This window comes from Strix aluco, chromosome 5 (assembly GCF_031877795.1).
Source record: "Strix aluco isolate bStrAlu1 chromosome 5, bStrAlu1.hap1, whole genome shotgun sequence".
In the NCBI taxonomy this organism is placed as follows: Eukaryota; Metazoa; Chordata; class Aves; order Strigiformes; family Strigidae; genus Strix; species Strix aluco.
This window is the reverse complement of record NC_133935.1, coordinates 22,340,754-22,362,751: the sequence shown is the minus strand read 5'-3', so window position 1 is coordinate 22,362,751 and position 21,998 is coordinate 22,340,754. Positions and strand designations below refer to the sequence as shown.

General features: G+C 38.3%; 1 protein-coding gene across 6 annotated transcripts in view; it reads right to left on the bottom strand.

Annotated features, from left to right (window-relative positions):
• The window catches only part of PDE3A (phosphodiesterase 3A), a 278,256-nt gene that overhangs the window by 30,701 nt on the left and 225,557 nt on the right, over nt 1-21,998 (bottom strand). For all 6 annotated transcript variants that reach the window (XM_074826343.1, XM_074826347.1, XM_074826344.1 and 3 more), the window contains 6 exons: nt 19,241-19,395; nt 14,585-14,700; nt 10,693-10,912; nt 6,729-6,814; nt 6,099-6,268; nt 4,610-4,747 (listed from right to left, as the gene is read on the bottom strand). In XM_074826343.1, the coding sequence (XP_074682444.1) occupies nt 4,610-4,747; nt 6,099-6,268; nt 6,729-6,814; nt 10,693-10,912; nt 14,585-14,700; nt 19,241-19,395 (885 nt within the window). The remainder of the gene's footprint in view (nt 1-4,609; nt 4,748-6,098; nt 6,269-6,728; nt 6,815-10,692; nt 10,913-14,584; nt 14,701-19,240; nt 19,396-21,998) is intronic.

Genomic DNA, 21,998 nt, shown 5'->3' with positions numbered 1-21,998 from the left:
AATTGGACCCTAAAGCCTTTCAGCTTCTTTATTTATTTACTGCTGTTAGCTAAATTCTGTCCTTTTGATGCCATCTGTCTGGTAATGATCTGCCTAGAGCTAAGCAATTTGAAGCACATTTGGAATGATGAGTCTATACTGATAAGAAATTGTTATAAATTATGTTTCCTGTTTTATCTGAATTTAAATCAAACAGCTATCCACACCCGTTTCTTTCTGTATATTGTGTATATAAATTGGGACCTGTGAACTGCAACTAAAGTTTAATGAATGTAAACTTCAAATGTCCTGCCACTGTGGACTTTTACAGTAAGAATAATAAAAAGCTATATGAATTTGCAGCATTAATGATCTTCCCTCCACCCCTGTCTCCCCTCCTAGTCATTTCCTACCAGGAAATGGCATGTGAACTAACTCTGGCAAAGCACTGCAACAGGCAGTGATGATGCAGAGGCAGGTTAAGTGTCTGACACTATCTGGGATGCCCCTCTAATGACACATATCTGACAGTCGGGGTTCTGCTGGTGGCTCCAGCTCTTACTTCTGTTCCTACCATAATTGTGTAAGTGCCACTAGCAATGCAGTCAGAATAATCACTGCTGGTAGTAATTTCTCTTTGTGGCCATGGCTGTTGCACATAAAGTGAAAAGTTCTTTATAGCAAAGGAGCTAAGGAGCTACTGACTTAGAATGCTCTGGAAGACATGAGCTTAGAATAAAAGGTAGGGCCTGTACAGGGCAAAACTTCACTCTCTGAAAACCCCAAGGGATCCTCCTGTACTGAGGCAGAGTGAAGAGACTGACTTTATGCACAATTTTGATTAGAAACTGCATAGAATTCTGTTTATCTGGAATCACGGCTGAAGTAAATCAGCCAGGATCCAAACTTTCATCTACGGAGAGATGAGGTATTTTATGCTCATCGTAGACCACTGAATAGTAAGCTTCATATTTCCCAGCAAAATATCTCTGTATAAAAAGAGGAAGCATAAATATTATTCTGCAGGACCAAACCTTACTGGTCTACATTACCAATACTGGACAGGTATCACAAATAAAGCATGTCATAAAAGCATGTTTTTCCCCCCCTTGGATTTTGGGGGGCTGGAAATTCCACAGCAGTTGAAAAGAAGCAAAGCTGACTGTGATGGATATGAGTGATAGCTCTTCCCCACGACTGGGAGTAAAATGGCATTATTCTCTGTGATCATTAGAAAGCATAAACAGCCAACCTACTCATCAGGACATTTTTGTAATGTTGTGTTTCTTTCTTTCTTAGCAAATGGAGGGGAGGAAGGGGTAAGGGCAGGTCAGAAAGAGGAAAAAAGGGCATCGATGTCTTCCAGAAAGTCAACTAACTAAATTCTTTTATTTAAAAAACAACTGTGCAGTTTTGTTCATTCATTGCTGTCTTAAAATCCTTCCTTCCCAAACCACATGCTGCTTCATAACCTCTCTGGGAGTTACAATCCCAGGGGGTGAGCATGGTGCCCTCGCAGCCGTGGTGCGGTCCCCGCTGCCAGGGACGAGTCCAGGGAAACTCTGACAGCTGCCAGGTGCTCGGTGCTCTTCCTTCCAGCCTCCATTTTCTGCTTGTCTCTGCAACAATTGCTAATGTTTGAATGAATCATTTATAACTCAGATACTTCTGGCAGTGCTGCCTGAAGAAGGACAAGCACTTCTCCTGAATGATTCCTAATGGAAGCTGTTTTGGAAATGGGGATTGTTATCCACACGTAGCTCCTCTCCTGGGTGTTGCAGGCACACATAAATGCCTCTTGTTGGAGCACACATGCAAAGTTTAGGTTAGTGGTTCCCTAATGTTTGCAGGTAACCAACCCTCTTGCACTCCTTTTTTGTCTTTTGTATTTGCTTTCATCAAATGTGTGTTTCTTTTAAGTTGTCGGGACCCGGTCTCTGGCTCTGACAAACACAACTCCTCTCAAGGGCTGCTGTGACGATTCCAGGAATATCGCATCCCCCAAGGATTGATTTCCCTCACTTCTGCATATAAAGGCTGCAGTTTCTCTCTGCAGAAGCCATGGGTGATGATGAGATGACCAAACATTCCTCTTGGCACCACCCAGGGACCAACTCACACATACTGCAATGATGCTACCCCACCTTGACACTGCTCGTGTACTGAGAGCATAGGAGCACCACCAGCATTTCTTGTCTCTATGGGCCCAGTAATAAAAGCTAGAGAGAGACCCTGACTTTAGCTTATTCTTTTTCATTTTATTTGCTTTCCAAGGCAAATGAGTTTCTTTTCCTCAGGTTTTCATTTTATAGGAGCTCTAAAAAGAGTGTTAAGTGTGATTGAACACATTATCTAACTTTATGGCCTGTTGTGAAGCATCAACTCAGTTGGAGAGGTCTTGCTGTTCCTTTCTGAAATGAGACTGGTATGTAAATTCCTCTCTAACCCCTATCATGCATATTTGTTAGTGTCACATTTAGAGTGCTTGCCACTGTACTTTGCACAGATGCTTTTACGGCCGCTGACTGGTTTGGAGTCTTTTTATATGTCTAAATCAATGTAATATTCCAAAAAGAAGAAACAGACATCTCAAGCAGCTTTAAAGATGCTAAGCCAGCATTTGCTTTCTAAACTGAATGCTTCCCTAGAGGCACGTGTCAACTCTGCTTTGTTCCATCTCATAAATTTAACCTAGCAAAGCAAACATAGTTAATTCAGCTTGTTAATTTACTTATTTTTAATGGATGAGTCCATTTAATAGCAAAATACAGAGAATAAATCATTAGAGCTTTTATTTTCCTTTGTTTATAATATCCCAGGATTTAAAAATTATACAAGAAAAAGGCAATACTTTCAGCTGCAGAAAAATTTATTTTAGTTCTCTTCTTTCTGAAAATACTTTTGTTAGGAACATCTGAGTAGGTGGGGGAAAACTAAAGGATCTATCTTTATTTTATGAACAAGGTTGAACTTTCTGCTCTTAGGGAGTGGGAGTTATTACAAACAGCTGTTACAGAAATTGCTGAATTTTGATCACAAATATTATTTATTAAAGCTTCTCTATTTTATTTCACAGGCCTCATTTCCATTTAAACCATGATACACTGCAAAATGGATTACATGCTCAGAACCTGTGCAAAAAAGCACATGTTGAGAAGCAGAGTGTGGAGCTTTAGTGCAAATTGAGGGAGGCACAGAAGGAATTGTCCTGAGAGATACAGAACTCCATACAACTTGGTAAAGTGCTTAAAATCTAACAAATTTTGGCTCATCCAAACTGTTGGTTATGCTATTAGAAAGAAGTTCTGTTTTTCCTTATGTTTCATTTACCATTCTATTATCATTCTATGGTATTAGAAAACAACATGACCAATATGATCTAGAATTTTAATCACACGCTCACTGTCTAGTGCGAAAGTGTCTCAGTGATCACCACTGAATTTATCTCAGTATTGACATGCAGCCATAGTTTGCTTATTTCTCTAAAATTAACCTGGAGAGCTGGCAGGCTGGCTAAACATTGATGTTACTTGCCAAGCTACAGAACAATAAAAGGCAGACCACAGAATAAATGTGAAATCATGCTGTGGTTTTCCTGGTTGACCACTGGATAATTGAATCTAGCTGAGTAATAGTTAACCACCAAGGGACCAAGATTTGATACAGCATTCTCTGGAGTTTGTTGCACTGAGATCTGCCTGACACACTAACCCCTGTGTTTGTGGGGGGTGTTAATTGTACTACATTATACCAATTAACATAATTTCTTCTTTCCAGCACTCATTACTACATAATGCCCTGTAAAGTAATACTAGATCACTCAGATTCTCTTGGGTTTTTTTCCATTCCATCACTAAATAATTTGTCTTTACTGTTTCATAAACTTCAATACTTCATAAGAAAGTCAGTGTGCCAGGAAAAGGGGCATAACAGAGAAGAAAGTTCTGCCAAGAAAGTTATTATCGAAGTGACACTAACCGTGCTGGGTAGAGATGGGCTGTGTCAGTACCTGCATTCAACTTAGAGGAGGGAATGGAAAACTGATAGTTGAAAGAAAGCTCCCACATCCTGATTCATAGTAAATCAGTCTTCCCTATGTAATAATGATATGAATTTGCTATTGAAGTGCTGACTCTTTAACAGTGAGGGAATATAGCAAGGACTACTTTTTCCCCCACTTCCTGAAACCTTGCTTTCTTGCACATCCTGACTAAAATCTCCAATACAAAAAAGGGCCAAAGTTCTGTATTTCCTGCATCAACTGAATATATTTACTCTTCAGTCCTCCCATGCTGAACCCCATGAGAAATCCTTTCACAAAGAACTCAGTAAGGGGTGGCAGGACCTCCTGCAGATAGAAGAGAATGAAAGGTTTATGTAAACTCATTGGCACAGAGGAGCAGGCAAAACAGGTGTGTGGTCTTTTCTTTCACATTTTAGAATTTAAAAATACAGAAATTTAAAAGTAAGTAATGTAATGACACAGAGTTCATATTGTCAACTTTGAATTAGGTGGCAGGGATCACAATTCATTGGATGACGAATGTTGCAAGGACAATGGGTCTTAACACTACTTGTCTAAATCTGTCAAAAATTTAGCCAGTCATTGCAGACAAGATATCTTGCTCACCTGACTGAGAATCCGACCACATTTCTTTCCAATTTTTTCCACCAAATCAAAGATTGGGAAGTTCCAGCTATTTAGCTGCTCCATCAGGGGATCCAAGTTGTCCATAACCAGAGGTTCAGGAGCAAGTACAGCCTTGTCCTATGGAAGAAATCAGAATAAACAGGAATTTTAGTTCCATGAAGCATCTCATGCCAAAATTTATGTTCTTAAAAACTAAGGTCACATTAGCATGATCTGTAAGTCAATGGTACTTTACTCAGCTCAGCGGAGATGTCCCCATTTCTACCAGCCCTGCAGCTAGTCACTCTCCATTATAATTTGTTTCACTTGAATGAGTAGGAAATTCTTTATATGAAACATCAGTCTCTGAACTTATCCATGAGACACATTAATTCATTCATTCAGGGGAATCATTCATTCATCTCCAAGGGAGTCCTTCATTGTCCAAGGGTCTTCTTCATTGAAAATCTGCTGCAGTATAGAGGGAAAAGTGCTCAGTTTCTACTTCTGCATCAGGAGCCATTCATCACAATTTAGCATGGCTAATGGAGCTTGGTCCATGTGAAGACTTGTACTTCTTAAACTGAAACCTACCTGTTTTTCAAGGTTTGCAAATAAAACATGGGTTGTGCCCCTCCTTTTGCATTTCTCCCTGTATACTTCCTTGAATTTCATTATTACTAAGAAACTGTAGAAAAGTAAATGCCAAAATATCTCAAGAAAAATGCCTTCTCTCAGCATGTCCAACTCCAAATCAACAGATTACAATAAAGTTTTCAAGACCTTATGCCAATGTAAATTTATTAATTCAGTTGTACAACAGGCTGCGGAAAATTTAACTAAACAAAGCTTTCCCTCTACATCTCAATCAAGCTTACAGCTGAATACAGTAGTCATGAGAAGATCAGCACTTGTTCATCATACTGCACTGTTTTTATGTTCAAGACATACACCAACAATAGTATCATGCAGCACCCTCAGACAAGTGTTAATTTATTTTAAAATAAGGACCACTGTATATATTAGCCAAGATTTCAACACCTCTGAGAAGCTGAAGTGGCTGGACAGGAAGACATATATATAAATCATGTTGCTAGTCTGAGAAGGTAATTTCTCTTCCTTCCAATCCATTCCCCTTAAAGGCAATGCTAACACAGAAGCCAAACATTTCAGAAATGCCTAACACCAGATCCATAAACTTCATCATAATAGATGGTTAGTGTTTAACAAATGGCCAGTGCTTAGCTGCTCTCACATATTTCAATGGTTCCTTTCAATTCTTGAAAGTCAATCCTCCTACTGCAAGGTAGAAACCTGCTGCAATTGTTGCTTAAAACCATGGTCACAATCTTTAGACAGCCCTAGGGTTTATTTTGTGGGGGTTTGTGTTTTTCGGTTGGCTTGGTTGGTTTGGGATTTTTTTTTTTTTTTTTTCCCCAGCGTCAGTATACACTCAGTCTGTTGTGCAAGTGGAACTTAAAGAAGCTACCTCAGGTGGTATCAAGGGATGCAGAATGATGGTCTCAGGCGTGTATGTCCTACAGACGGATCCCTTCCGCTTCTGCTCTTTGGAGCAATCTGTCTCATCATCGTTTTGTACAATATCGCTGCTATCACTGTTGTTGGTTTCATAGTCAGAAGTGGCTTGCGCAGGATCATCTAAAACACAAGTCACAAAGCTTGTTGTGTGAACAGCAAGGATTGCATGAAAGTCATCCTGTGCCCTTCTGAATAATAGCAACAGGATCTCTGACTCATAATACATATGTGCTGCTTGGCTGGGTCCAAAGTCGGACAATCTGTCCAAAGGCATTAAAGCATATACCCTGCAGAGTGTAAAAAATGGGATTGAGGACTGAAGAGTGAGAAAAATTCAGAGGATCGTTATTTGAGCTGACTAGGTTAGATGAGGGAAACTGTATTTCCTTTATATTTTAACTCTATTCTTCATTAGCATTTTGCACATGTTGTACATATAAAACGGAAAGAGCCTCAAAGACAATTTGTATGGTCTCACCTACTTATGTTCTCCTTTTATGACAGACAGGCATATCTGCCCTTTCAGTGAATGATTATTGAATTTTAAGGTATGAGGAGTTTTTGATGGACAAAGAATTACCTGCTCTGTTCAGGGTGTGTGTGGTACCATCATTCCTATCTAGTGTCCCATCACCAGCTTCTATTTGGTTATAGGGTCTGCCACAGCTGAAATACATCAAGAAACATGCACAATATAAAGAACCTTGCGCATTGGACAGTCTTATGTAAAATGATTGCCTGCTGACAGTGTAAAATTATGTCATACAGTATACATGGTATATTCTCCAGACAAAATTACAAGAGAGAGTTGAAGTTTTATTGGAAATCAGGAATGTAAAAAGACAAAAATACAAAAGGACCTTGGATTAACTGGCCACCACCATTAATTTTGTATTGCCAACAGTAAACCTATACCATGTGATTTTTTTTTTTTTAAATAAACTTTTTATTCTCTAAGTTTATCAGTACAAAATTCCCCTGGTTTTGTACTGCAGTTGCTCTATAAACATGAATGAAAATGAAGAAAATGTGCCAGAGTGCCATACAATCTTATATAATTTAATTTGAACACAGTCATAATGTAGCTTTACTCTCCTTTTCTTGTTTAGAACTTGAGTATGTTCCTCTTAAGGAGGAAAAAAGGTATTTTGCCATTAATTCGGTGACAACCTACCAAGTACATCAGAACCAAGGGGGCATTTTGGACGGAGCATGAGGTGAGTGATCTGGCATCCACACATCTAGCAATGAAACTAGAAGAAAGACTTTGCTTCAACATTCCCACAACAGAAAGATGTGGGAGGGATCACAATATCATGGTCTTTCCAAATGAATGGCTCTTCCCTTCCATTAAAATCCTTTATTCCTTGAGTGTGATTCCCTCTAAGCCCTAAACATGAATTCAATACCAGCTGGAACATTTCAAATTACAATGTCTCAATATGATTGAGTCTTGGACCTGAAGGAACAATGAAATATCATGAAAACATGAGAAAACATAACAAATCTGAAGCCTCGTTTAGCAGCATTATATCAAATCTGTCCATGAAAAACTGACATTTTAACATTTCTTTCTCTGGTTCAAGTGAGTATTTTGTGGCATATCTCACATGTAACAGCCTTGGCAAAGTAACTATTACAAAATTATTTTGATTGGTCAAACTTGGTACTACAAACTTTGCACCAGTGTAAGTTCACCACATAAAAATGACTGAAATCCTATGCCAGATGGCTTTTGATGGGGGTCATCCAAAACATATTCTGGAGCTTGATATGCCCTGCAAACATAATGAATTCCTGAAAGAATTTTAAATAAAAATACAAATCTATATACAATGACACTTGTAGTGCATAGCCAAGTAAACAAATCTTTTATCACTCAGGTTTATAAATAAGATGAAAAAAATTTATTAATTTCTCTCTCCCACATTCCTTGTGGTTTCCATAAGGTCAATGCTAACAAGTTGAAATGTAAAAGAGAAAGAGAGCCTTTGATTAGTTATAATGCTACAAGGCTTTTGTGTCATTAAGAGCATACTTCTTTATTTCCAGAAATATAATCAAACTCACACTGATTTAGTATGTATGGTCCACATAAAACACTATATTAAAAAAAAAAAAATTACAGAGCTACCTACAAGAACACTGAAAATCTGCTCTATGTCAGAAGTAAACGTGCCCATGCAACTTTAATTCAATCCCCTTCATGCACAGGCATTATAATATACTTCTTAATCACAGGATTGTTTGACTTTTTCCACAGGATACCTGCCTCATCCACTAAACAAAATTAAAAATGATTACTTACAAGTTATTTTAACAGCATTGTCTGGTATATGTTCTTATTTAATGCAGTTTTCAAACTCTGCTATCCTACCACATTTCACTTTGTAAGTAAAAATAAAGTACAGTAAAACTACTGTCTTGATGCCACAGCCTGGGTGGATTTGATTTAAAGCACTGAACCCATCAAGAGTTCATTTCCTCTTTCGTTGTTGTTGTGGGAGGGATTGGTTTGGTGGTGGCAGAGGTTTGCTGGTTTGGTATTATTTCTTAGCAAGGCAGTTTTTTTGTCAGTAAATGTAGGGGTTTGCATACAGTGAAGACCAGCAATCTACAGTGTGAAAGTTTTGAAAGATTTATTTCCAGTGTTTGTTAATTTAACTCTCTCAGATTTAGCCATTTAATTTCTTTGGGGTTTTTTTTATTTGTTTGGTTTTTGTTTTGTTTTGTTTTTTCAAGTTGTGTTTTTTGCAAGTTCTGCTTTTTCAAGTTGTGTTACTAAGTGGCATATTATTTATATGCTGTTGGTTCAGCTTGTATCTGTGGATATGACATCTCTATATACTAATGGCTAGAAATAAGACAGTGCTTATGATTCTTCAACGGACGTTAAAGGAACAGTGACTGTTAGTAATACTGGATGCCAATTCTATTAGCAGTCATTACACCACAATATTTTAAATAATGTGTTTTTAAATAATGTGTTTATTTCAACAAATCAACAACAAAGTCAACAATGTAACTACTTGTAATGCTTACACAGTCTAAGCATTTGAAAACAAGGAAATTAAGAACCTAAATATGCTATGCAACCTACATAGATCACATAAGACAGTAGCCACATAAAAACTAATGAGCATTTTACCAATGATTACTTTGAAATCAAAGTCTACACATATCAAGAAAATGTATTTTATTACTGCCTACAACAACCTTATGTTGATAAATTTTTTCTGACATTTTTTATGCAACTGTTAACTGTTCTTTTTAATGGGTTTCCAAATCATAATTGTTACCGAAGTAATAATATTTTGTTGAAGTAGTAATAAAGGCACAGTTTGATAAGACAGTAGCATATTTATGGTATATTTCCTCTTATGTGTAATATAGTTTCCATTTCAAACGAATAAGTACAAGTCCCAGTTTTGCAATACACCTTTGGAAAACTTTTAAAAGCACTTAGTTTCTATTTAGTCACCTAAATATGTCTTAAAAGCCTGTAAGGATCCTAGTCTGAACTCCAGTGAGGATGACTCCCTTGAGCAAACTTGCAATCTCAATTTTGACTTTCTCACACCCACTTCCTAGCCCTGCACACATATCAAGACAGATCCAAAGTCACATGACTGAAGCTAGAAATGAAAAACTATTTCCAAAGATAGTCAAACTTGATAACATCTAACCTGACTCAGATGATGTGCTGTCCACTGGCTAGCCAGTAATCACAAATCACTCACTACTATGACCAAAAGTAACATCTAATGACTAAGGTAACCTTGAAACTGCACTGGAACAGGCTTCTAAGTACAAGTGTTTTCCACTATTCTGAACTGGACACATATTGCAGACTCCAGTAATCTAACTTGGCAACTGAATCCTTTGTGAGAAGATAAGCAGAAAAAATTTCTTTCCAAAATGCTGATTTTGCAGAGCAGGTCTGCGTAATCTAATAATGGGCTACTTGGAAGTGTGAAAAAACTTGACTGCAGTTGATTTCTGAAAAAAATCCCAATGCTACATAATCTGACTCTGCCTAAGGAGGACAGGATCCATTCCTTCTGAGAGAGTGCTCAAAATTATGCACTCTTCAGGCATTGTTGGCACACCTTTATCAGAAGGCTACAGGCCAGCAGCTTTTAAACTCTAGCAGTCAGATTTTTCTATCAAACGTCAGGTGTCAGCTGTGAAAGACTTGGCCTGTGACCTGAAAGTGACTGTTCAGGTTAAGGGCATGGCATGAGAGAGACAGGTTGTTAACATGAAATCCAATTTTGGGACCTGCAAGTTATTGACAAAGAATTTATTTAGGAATCAGACTGTGCATCTGACATGAGTATAAACACAGCTGACCATCTTGCACTTTAAAAGCACTTTGCAGCATCAGTCTACACAATTATTCATAGACTAAGAACCACTTAGATATGGTGAAATATCAATATGCAATACTGCAGAAAATCATAAAAACTTGTATGTAGGCCAGAAGAGCTTGTTTGTGAGAACAACGTGAAATGATTCCAACGCATGTCAAATTATTATCTTACCTGCTGCAGATGACAGAGGGGCTGATAATAGGGTCTGACAGGCTAGGTGCACTCTGAGTAGAAGTTAAGACTTTATGTGGCTTTAAGCCTTGCTTGGTGTTAGTATCTGAAGAGTCTGGAAATGACACAGAAGATGTTTTTCCAGTAGGACTTGTGGCAGGCGTCCCCTGAATTGGTGAATGGCATGGGGACATGAGAGGTGAAATATTTGGCGGGATACCTGGCAAGAGAAAAGAGTCTTGTCAATTAACAGAAGTGGCAGATGGTTGTATGAGTTCACTGTGCAGAAATACTCCTCTTGAGATGCACAGGTACCAGCATAGCTTCCAAATGGAAAAATAAGAGAAAGCTCTCCTTCACTCTGAGCCAAGTCCATGACTGTCACAGAGAGATGAAACTCCATTAATATCAGGCTCTTCAACCTGCTGAAGATCTGGCTCAAAATATGAAGCATATTCTCCCCGTTGAGCAGGATGCACTAACTTGCAGGCATGAAGTGAAAGGCACATGTTAGTGGCATGACTATTGGTATCAAGATGTTGTAGTGACAGACACACCAAAATCTAAATACGCAGCTCCTAGACCCATCTGCAGTTTCTCTTTGCTTCACTGTCTCCATCTGTAAAGCAGGGACAGGAAAGGCTTACACACATTCCCAGCAAATTTGAATTTCTACATGTGTGAAGACTAGCAATAAACCAAAAAAGCAATTTTTAGTAGTCATAAATTATATGAATATAAAATATTGCACTTATGGTGCTATTTCTGCATTCCTCACAGATTTTGGCCTTGATCTTCTGCAGCTTGAGTTTAGTTTTCAATATCTGTTGCTCACTATGGGAGACTTGGGACCATTACCACATGGTACTGTACTCCTGAGCTAGTATATCAGAAACTGCCGATATCCACATGTGTAAACACTAGCAAGATGTGGTTTTCTCTGTCCCTTATTCTATCGAAGCACCACTGCTAAGAGAAAATGCATCAGCGAGTCCAGTGTTTGAGACAAAGTGTTGCCTTCTTTTTGAATCCACTTTATGTTTTCTAGTCTCAGCCAAAAGGTCCCATTCACAATAAAGTGCAGAGTAGCAAACATAATCTATCTTAAAAGGAATGCACGTAAACTGACTTACCTCCTGTTCTAAAGTTTGTAGGAACTCAGCCCCAGTTAATTTACCATGTTCATCTTCAAAGCTAAATGATATAGAGAGCTTAGGAACTTTAACTGGTTTTATGTTTGAATTGTGCAAACTATCTAAATGCATTCCAAACACAAAAATTATCTTAGAATAAAGTAATATGTTGATCTAAGTTTATGAAATACTAACCTTGCAGGATACATGTGTACAGTTCCAGTGGTTTTTCCTGATAACAACTTAACTAAGGTTAAAATATGATTTACTGTTGACAATCCGAGAGATAAAAATAATCTCTGACAGTTACTACACTGTAATTTTGAGATAGCCAACATCTCCTAAATTTTGATTAGGGTATTTGTTCAGCAAACATGTGGTATGTATTACTGTCTTAATTCAATGATTACAACTAGGATATTATGATAGTCTTGAGATCAGAAACCTACAGAGCAATTAAAAAGTTATCAGATGTCCGTGACATCCAACAAAAATATGTCTTAAAAAAATTTGCAGTCTGTTTGTTGCACAGGGGATTGACTTGGATTATTACCTATCTTTGAGCTATATGTTACCAGATAATCTTCATGACTGTTAGAGAATACAATATATATGGTCACCTTTCAACAGTTTAAAGCAAGTCCTCTGAATTAAACAGCAATTTTCACAATAATGTTTCTAATCACAGCTGGCTTTCTACTGCTAGTTTGGGCTCCTGTCTCTTGAAATATGTTTGTTTGTTTGTTTGTTTTTTTTTTAAAGAGTAATTTGCCAGGGTAGGTAACCAAAAATCAATATGCCAGAAAAAGAAAAACCTATTTTCAATAGTCCATCATTTAATTATTTATTGGCAAAAGTGAGAGAAAATGTGTCTTGCTATAGCAAGAAATTTTGAACAATCAAGGTAAGAGAAGAATAACAATACAGGGAGAATTTTTTGAAGCACATCCATCTGCTTAGGTCCTCCAGAACTTTTACACATGTGCAGTGTTGAAGAAAAAAACTAGTAACTTCAATGTGATGTGAAATTACATATGAAAACACTTGAGTTTACCTCAGAATTTTGCCAAAATAGGTATAGCTAGCAGTATTTTAAAATGCTAATGTTCTCATGCATAATTAAAGACACATTTTGTACATTTACAGATTTAGCTAGATCAATGATCAACTTCTAAGAATTATTATATATTGCCAATGGAGCTAATATGTAAAAGTTTAATTTGTATTAATTACTGCAAATTGAAGCAATTCTTTAGTTGGAACACAAAACCAAATCATAATTAAAAAATGTATGATTGTAAACAGTCTAAAACATCAAAATATCAACCTTCTTCATAAAATGCTGAGCCAAAATTTTTACTCCTGTCAATCAGTGCTCCTAGGAATCGCTTGTGATGGAACGGAGCTCTCCCTTCATCATGGGAGAGCTCATGCATTTGGGCAAAAGAGATGATTATTAACATTTTCTGGAAATGAAAGAGGCTAAATGTAAAACTGACTGATGAGGTTGATAAGACTTGTTTCCCAAGTATAAAACATTATACACACTCACCTCCCCTTTCAAGTTAATGGGTTAATCTCTGAAAATCACAAGTCTAAGTTGGATTTGTTTTGTTCTAAAACAAATTTCTGGATTCTTGGTACTATATCTTCATTATTTTTCAGGTTCAATTTTATTAATTTGCCTATGTGCCTGTTACCTTTTAAGATAATATTGTGTTACTTAATCTTCACTGTGGTATAACAAAGCAGCTTCTGTACAAGAGGAGATTAAACAAGCTCTTCAGTTTGAAAAGGAGATGCAATGTGACAGTGTTAGATATGCAGAATAATTGTGCAGTGTATCTTCAAACCCATCTCTAAGTTGGGATTCTCTGACTTTTCCGATGTCAAGCCTCAGGCATCTATCAATTTCCACCTGATGTCTGAGTGGTCAGTATCTCTGAGTAACACTATCTCAACATTATTCCATGTTTGGAAAAAAACCCAAGCTGATTTAAAAAAGGAAGACCTTGTGATCATTTTGAATTGCAAGTTAAAGCATGGGTAGACATTACTTTACCCTGCATTTGTACAGGAATCCACGTTACTGTGGATTAAGACTGCTTCATGACTGTCATATTGCACATTTCATTATCAATTAAGAAGTCACCTTCTCAATTTCTTTCACTCAGTTAAAACAGGAGTCATTTTTTTAAAGGCCCAAAAAGCTGAGTAAAAAGCCCCATGTTTCTCATCTCTAAAAATCAGTAAGAACTACCTGGACTTTGCCAATAATGAATATACAGAGATAGACCTCTGAGTTATAAGACTTTGTCTTGGATATGTTTGCATAAAATGGGTCAGTTGCTGCCTACAACTCTGAATGGCATTATCTAGGTTGTGCTTCAGGAAATCTCAGTCAGGCAATATACACAGACAGTTAATCTAACAGATGGTATAGAAAACACTGTTCTTATCCCTGCTGTAGTCAAGGGAATTACACGGATATAAATCACAACACGATTTAGTATCGCACTTGTCGCATCATGTCATGACTAACCTCTATAAATCATAAAAGTCAAAATGTTTACAATGGCATCACTATGAGCTATAGTATTTTAAACCACTGTTTTTTTTTAAATAAAGGAAATAATTATATTTATATTGATGGAAAAATATGAAAAGACACAGACTGGATAGAGATCAAAAGCAGCTGCTTGTGCTAATCACAGGGAAGCAGATAAGTGAGCCTGACAGAGCCACAGAAGCCCACTCACCTTGCCGGCTCTGCCTTTTGGCATTCAGGTGGTTGGTAGAAGACATGGCATAAGAGGTGGAGAAGGACCTGCTCTTCGTGATTGTCATCAGAATTGAGCTGTTCCAGGAGTCAGTGCTGCAAAACCAGAGAGCAAACATAGTAAAAAGCTTCAACAGCAGATCTTAAGAAGTCAGGAGCCACAGCAAGAAGTATGTGATACTGAGATAGCCCAAAATCTGATGAGGAAAACAGCATCTACCTGCTGGCTGAAATGCTATTTGTGAGGCACTCAGTATTGTATTCAGCAAAAATATTTACAATGCAGACACTCCAAAGCTGGACTTCCTTCAGTGCTGAGGCCTATTCACTTTATTTATACAAAGATGTCTTCATTATATTCTTCTGACAGTACAAAGAGGCTTAAAAGTTGACTTGAAATAAGTTAAATTTATATTCTCTTTTAACGCCTCTTTACAAGAGCCAGTAGCTCTTAGTGTAAATGAAAAATCAGTCTTCTTGACTTCTCTGCTGCAGCCGCCAAGGCAGATACCCAGTAAGGCTTCGGGCACTGGAGGAGCTCCTCAGGAGGCTGGAAGAGGCTCAGAAGAGCCCTGCATTGCTGTTGGTAGTGATGTGCCTCTTCTCTGGGTGAAGCACTTCATGCTCTAGCCAACTGAAATGCACACTGCATCTGAAAAAAAAATCTTGTTGACAGACCCTGAAGACATTGGTCACTGATCCAAGAGAAACTCACTGAAAGAAAATAGGGTGCATGTGTCTGCATGTGGGGAACAAATGCTGGTCCTCTACAACAGGCTGGGCGCATGCTTTCAGCCTGAAGGCTGTAACTGTGGACCAGAAGAGGCCAAATACTTCTGTAGGGCAAGCAAATTGTATTTATCATTGTTTTCCCAAATGACACTCATCAAATGTCAACTGTTTGCAGGGATGCAGCACTGGCTCTTATCACAAGGCCTATGACTTCTCTGGACAGATCCGTTAGGCCTCTCAGGCTCCATATTTCTCCTCACAGCCTCACATCTAAGTGATGAGATGACATTCAAGGCAGAAGACAGCTTTTTAAAGCAGCCTAGTCCCAGCTGAACTTGAAAAAAAATCTGAAAAAAAAGTGTTCTGAAAGAAAAGAGCATGCAACATTGTCTTAATTGGAAGAGCAAGCACTACCTACAAAAACAATTGCCAGTTGTCTTCACTGGCCCAAATTCCTATAATCTGTGATGAAGCAAGACAAAGAAAGAACCCAGCTGTTTCAATTTTTTTTGTTTGTTTGCTTTCTTTTGTGGTTTTGTTTTTTAATTGACAGGAAGAGTATAACACATTGGCCCACTGTAAAGAAAACCCAAATGAAACCAAAAGAAAGACCCCCAAACCACATTATTTGACCTCTTAAGGGAGAACCACTGGATATAGAAGTGACTGAGGGAAAGAATGTGGAAGCTCTAGATTTTCCCCAAATCATTTGAACTATAAAAGGACCATGTCTTATCAGTTTAGTGGCTGGAAGAATACAGGATTACTAAACTTAAACAGAGATTTAGGGGGATTTTTGCAAATATGTGACTACAGAAATCTAGAGGTGATGTCCCAGACTGTGAGGAACAAGTTGCAGATTTTGTAACTGCAGAATCTGCCACAGGGCAATTCCAGTGTCATTTCACCTCTCCTACCCTTCAAGTCATGAAATGTTTTTTTCTCTGAGACCTGTGGTGTGATTGAATTTGGTACAGGGGAAGTGGCAGATAATCAAGATTTTTTTTTCCCTTCAGTTCAAAATTCTTTTCCTTGAAAGCAATTCTGTATTGGTCTGCCAAAATTTTTAAAGCTAGACTTATAGGATTAATTTTTCCCCTTTCTGGAATACACGTTGTTTCTCCTACTGTAAAAGACGAACTGCAAACAGTAGGCTGGGAGGCTTGACAGAGCTATAATTACACAATTGGCGACATTAAACATAGGAAGAATTGATAGCCTCCTTAGTTGGCTCATCATGCAGAGTTATATAACAACCATAGAAAAGGATGAACAATAATATTTAATTGCTCTCCTTCTCCCTCTGATTCCCATCTTAGGATGCTTACATACTATGTGAGAGTCTGGGATCAACAGTATAAATCAAAGGCACCCTGGGAACTACAGGCTGGTTACTGAAGAACATTTCCATTTGGTTACAGCTTCTTTATATTTACTTTTACTGAGATACATGGGACTCCTCACAAAGGAAACTTTGGCTAACCAGGTATTTTTCTTGCATCAGATGTTCAGTGCACTCTGCAGGCTGCCTTGAGCATCTAGGCACCGTGCACAAGAGCCTCCTCCATGCAGAAGGTTTACATATCTGGAATAATGTCTGATCAAGGTAGCTCTCTGGGGCTGCATCCACCCAAGCTATCCAACAGCTGGTGATGTTGGGCTTTTTCAGGTCCTTTTTCTCCACTACCAGCACCAAATTCTGAACTGCAGGAAAACATGTGAGTCTTCTGTTATTAGAGCTCTGAATTCTCTTCTTGGATTTGGTGCTTTTGCTCTGCTCTTCCTTTCCCTATAGCAAAGCATGTCTCCACACTCTCTCCTCATCCGCCAGCTCCAAGATGATAGCCCTTGCTGAGGTGGAGAGGGGACCTGAACTTTATTCTCACGACTGACTGACCTCTGCCCTTCCTTTGAAGGCCCTGCTCCTTTCCGGCTAGAATAGAAAAATATTCATGAATCCAGAATGGAGGAATTCCTGTTGAAATAGCTATGCAGTGTATCATAGTTAACAGTGCCTGGGACCCAAGGCCTCTCTTCTCACAGACAAGTGCCCTTCCCACAAGACTAACATCCATTAAAGTCCTTCCTTCACTGGCTGCTACTGGATTATTTGCTGCAGCCCTTGTGGAGGGTTAAATGCAGCACACCTCAGGCTATCTGGTACCATGGAACTCCCAAAATGCGAGGTACATAGGTCTGAATGCCCTCAGGCAGAGAAGCAACTTTATTAGGGTATTCCTCTGCAAATGCTCTAAACCAGTCAGCTGCTGGCTATAAGCAGCTGAACAGATCCAACTTCTCTCTCTCCATTTCATGGGAGGACTATGTATTTTATGATACTGGCTCAGGGATCAGATCCTGAGAAAAAGAGAATGGATAAGAGTGAGCAGGGAATACCTAACTGATACAGTCAGTCATGAGGGACTACAGCTGTAAGACAAAGACCCGTCTCTTCAGAACAGTGAGATCTAGTGTGCTTCTAGGTAACTCTGAAAGACTTTCAGGGACGTGCTTTAGGAAACGGGAACTAAATTTTGGTTTGGGCACAAAATGGAGTAGGTAGGTATCTCTGCCTACGCAAACTTCTTTGCAGATCTAGTGCTTTGTTTCTACGATGCACTATATGAACATAACCTTAAAGTGTATGTGTCATGATTGAATCCAGAACTCTTTTTCCAGACAAGACAAATAATGTACAATTCCTCCAGTGATTTTGCTGAAACTCACTTCAAGTCTTTATTAATTAATTATTGCTTTGTAGTTGTGACTCTTCCAGTACCAGCACCTCATTACAGAACCCTTGAAATATGGGGAAACTTAAATGAGTAAGTAAACAAATGCATCATAAATGGAAGCGGGCACTCAGTCTGCACCCCAACAAAACAGCTGTATGTACTTGCTTCTTATGGCAAATTAGGAAAAGCCTTTTAACTAGATGAGACAGTTGGGACTAAGGATGAGACACAGTTGGGATTCTGAATTCCAGAAGCTAAACTCTGTGGTCAACAGGAAAGAAGTGTTCCACTACAATGTTTAAAATTAGGGAAAGTACAGCAACCATCCTGCAAGAAAATTTTACACTGCCGATTTCATTTTCAGCTTTGCTTTCAACCTCTACTAACAAATCTTCCTACGTAATTTTACTCCTAGATTATACCTTTTTTTTTTTTTTTCCCCAATGGTAACAAATCTACTTTCTTCTCTCCACTAAATCACTTTTTGACTTATCTAACTGAATGATTTTTATTTACCATCTATTGCTGGTATTGCATTTGCATGAGTTCATTCAGGGAGCCCTAAGCACTTCTTATATCCTGGAATTAAGTGTGTACATAGGATGCAGGGCATGTCCAGTGCTGTACGGTCTGATGATACTCCATATCTACAGAAAACCACAAAATGGTGTATTTTAGGAAGGTCCACTTAAAATCAGGGTTTGTGTTCTGGAAAGTAGTATCTAGAGGATGGAGAAATGTTTTATGAACTGGTTTAATGACTGGACCACATCACTAGGTGTGTTCTTAGAAGTGATGTTCAGCAGCTGGGTTACTTGTTAGAATTTTGTCTTGGCTGAGTAATACCCGTGGAGGAAACTGCTGCATATCAAGAAGATTTTAACCAGATATCTTGCCTTGTTTCCAATTCCATTGTGCAATTCTGCACTTTTCTAGCATAATTAGATTTTTTAATTTTTTCTTTTTGCTTCCCAATATTAAGAATAGTTTTGGCATAATCTGACTAAAATTGGGAATGCCACTGCTTTGGCAACCCAATTTAGAAAAACACGAAGAAGTAGTTCTTACACACTTTGGATTCAGCATTTTAAAATGAGTGACATCATCACACAGAACCAAAGAAATTTGCCCAAAGAGACACATGAAAGAGAGAGGAGGTAATTTGTAACCTGGATGAAGATGATTCATGAGGTTTGATGCTGGCACTGCGATCCCTTCTCACTGGAGCTGGCTCCAGTGTAGGTAATCCTGTGGCTGATGTTGTTGTGGTCCAAGTTGAGGACACTCGTCTCAGTAGTCCTGAAGGCAAACTTCTCCGTAAGCGCTAGAGAGAAATCAGTTGCTTAGAGTTTTCACAGGCTTACAAAAACTAAACATGCAGAAGAAAAACATTTCCATTTGATTAATTCTGCCTGACAACAGCTAGTGAGGTACCTTAAATTTGGATTCTCCCAGGCATTATGGTGCCTACCTTGTTTTCAAATCAACACAGATGGTGCTTTAAATGCTTGGAGGGCCTGGACCATCCTCCCTATTTCAAGTTTAAAGAAAAGTCTATATCCACAGATGTTGAACACTTGGAGCTCTACTGGAGTCAGCCAATGTGCTCTTTAAAAATTTTGGTCTTACATTATGTGGCCAAAGGCACTTAAACAAGTCATCAGGGCCACAAAGGTGACTGAGGGATTGGAGCATGTGTCATAAAAGGAAAGGCTAAGAGAGCTGGGATTGCTCAGCCTGAAGACAAGAAGGCTCAGGGGAGATCTTACTAACATATATAAATACCTAAAGGTAGGGTGTAAAGAAGACAGAGCCAGGCTCTTCCCAGTGGTGTCCAGTGACAGGAAAAGAGGCAATGTGGCACAAATTCAAATACAAGAAATTCCATTTAAATGTAAGAAAATGTTTTTTACTGTGAGGATGATTGAACACTGAAAGAGGTTGTCCAGAATGGCTGTGGAGTCTACATCCATGGAGACACTCAAAACCCAACTGGACAATATCCTGAGCAACCTGCTCTATTGAGCCTAGAGAAACCTGCCCCAGGTTCAACTTGCTTGAGCTGAGGGACTGGACTAGATGATCTCCGGACTGGACTAGACGACCTCCAGATGTACTTTCAATCTCAACTATTCTGTGATTTAAACTGTCATGAATGCTCAGAATCAGAGATTCAAGGCAAGAAAAGCTTTAAGAAAAATAAGGGATGGGAGCTCCAACTTTTTTTCCTGCTACCCAATCCAAAGATCACCCACTGAAATAAAACTTTCATGCTTGGGGATATAATGTCTCCTGAAAAACTTAGAGAAACTGTTTGCAGCAGATTTTTCTTGACCACTCCGCATTTTTCTTTCACCTGACTCTTCCTTTTCTCCACTAACAGGACTTATATTGTTCTTCCAATTTTTTGAAGGTAGAGATAATGAAGGATGATGATAGACAATCTTTGTGGATCCAGATTTGCTGTGGCAGATGCTATAATTTTGTAAGATGTTTCTCTTGTAGTTCTCATGAAGTGTTTATAGTTAAGAAGTAAAATAAGTATGTCTCTGTGATGGAGAGCTCTGACTTTGCCAGAGGGTTAAGAGATATGAGATACAAGACACTTGTGGTTCTGAAGCTCAAACTTACAGATATGCTAACATACTATCTCCTTACCCAAAATTCTCAGTGTCAGATACTTAAGGTAAAGATGCTAAATCTATATTTAGACACTTAAATAAAGGACTGCAAACTATTAGTTTCATGAACCGTAATACATTTAGGTCAGTGAATTGTTCAGTTAAATTAGTTCTCTGTTGCATTAACTCATTTCTTCATCCTTCATTTCTCTTATCCTCACTAGGTATTATGCAACAGCAAACTGGTATCTGTTCACTGTGTTTGCTCATGTGATGGCAGTGTTCTTCCACTTAACTTGTCCCCTCAGAGCCTAGAGTACAGCCATTACGGACACGTACACTAAAATAAACTGGAAAATGTGCTTACAAATCTGTGAACATCCATTTCATATATACAGCTGCTACATAGGCAAACAGGGTAATAATTATCATCACACTAAAATATATTAAAAAAAGAAGCACAAGTGTTGCAATTCAGATACCAGGAAATGCTGGAATGAACGCTGCCTGTATCATTTGAACTGTTAAAAGCATTTGCCTGTACAACATACTCTGCCTACATTTAATTTTACAAGGGAGATTGTAGTACAAAAGTATTTTGGTTTAGTTTCAAAAATTAAACATAAGCCTTGCAGGACACCTAATTAGCAATGAACCTACAATTCGAACTACTTCAAAGCTGATGTGTTCTTTCTAGTTGTTCACTTACTAAATGGGGGTGGTTAACACTGATTATTTCCTGTTGGATTCCTGAGCATTCATAAAGCCATCTGTCCAGGCAGTAATATATACATTTTTCTGTTTCAGTCTTCTTTTTCTTCTCAAGACTACTTCTCATGAGCTCAGAATATTTGTCGTACTAAGTATTATGGTGATTTTTTTTGTTTCTTCGTTTGGTATACAATATTTTAAACTTGATCCAAATCACCTGGAGGTCATCAATAGAGACTTTTTCATTGACTTCTCTAGGTTTCACACCGCTAACTAAGGGAAGGAAGAAGAGACTGAAATTCATACAGAATTTCAAATTCCAATCTTCAAAGTGGGCAAAAAGGTCCCTCATATTACTACTTAATTCCCCGCTGCTCATTGACTAGGATAGGCACCCCACATGCAGTGGCTCAAATCTTTTGAGTGGAAGGAAAATTTCTGTGTGAGAAGTAATGGGGCAGGCTTTTTCTCCTGCTATATCTACCCAATCCAAAGATGAGTTTGGATGCTGAAAGTCTTTTGCTTACTCTGCTCCCTATCATTTCTTCTCTCTTAAGCTCCAATCAACACCTGCAAGGAAATATGCACACCATCT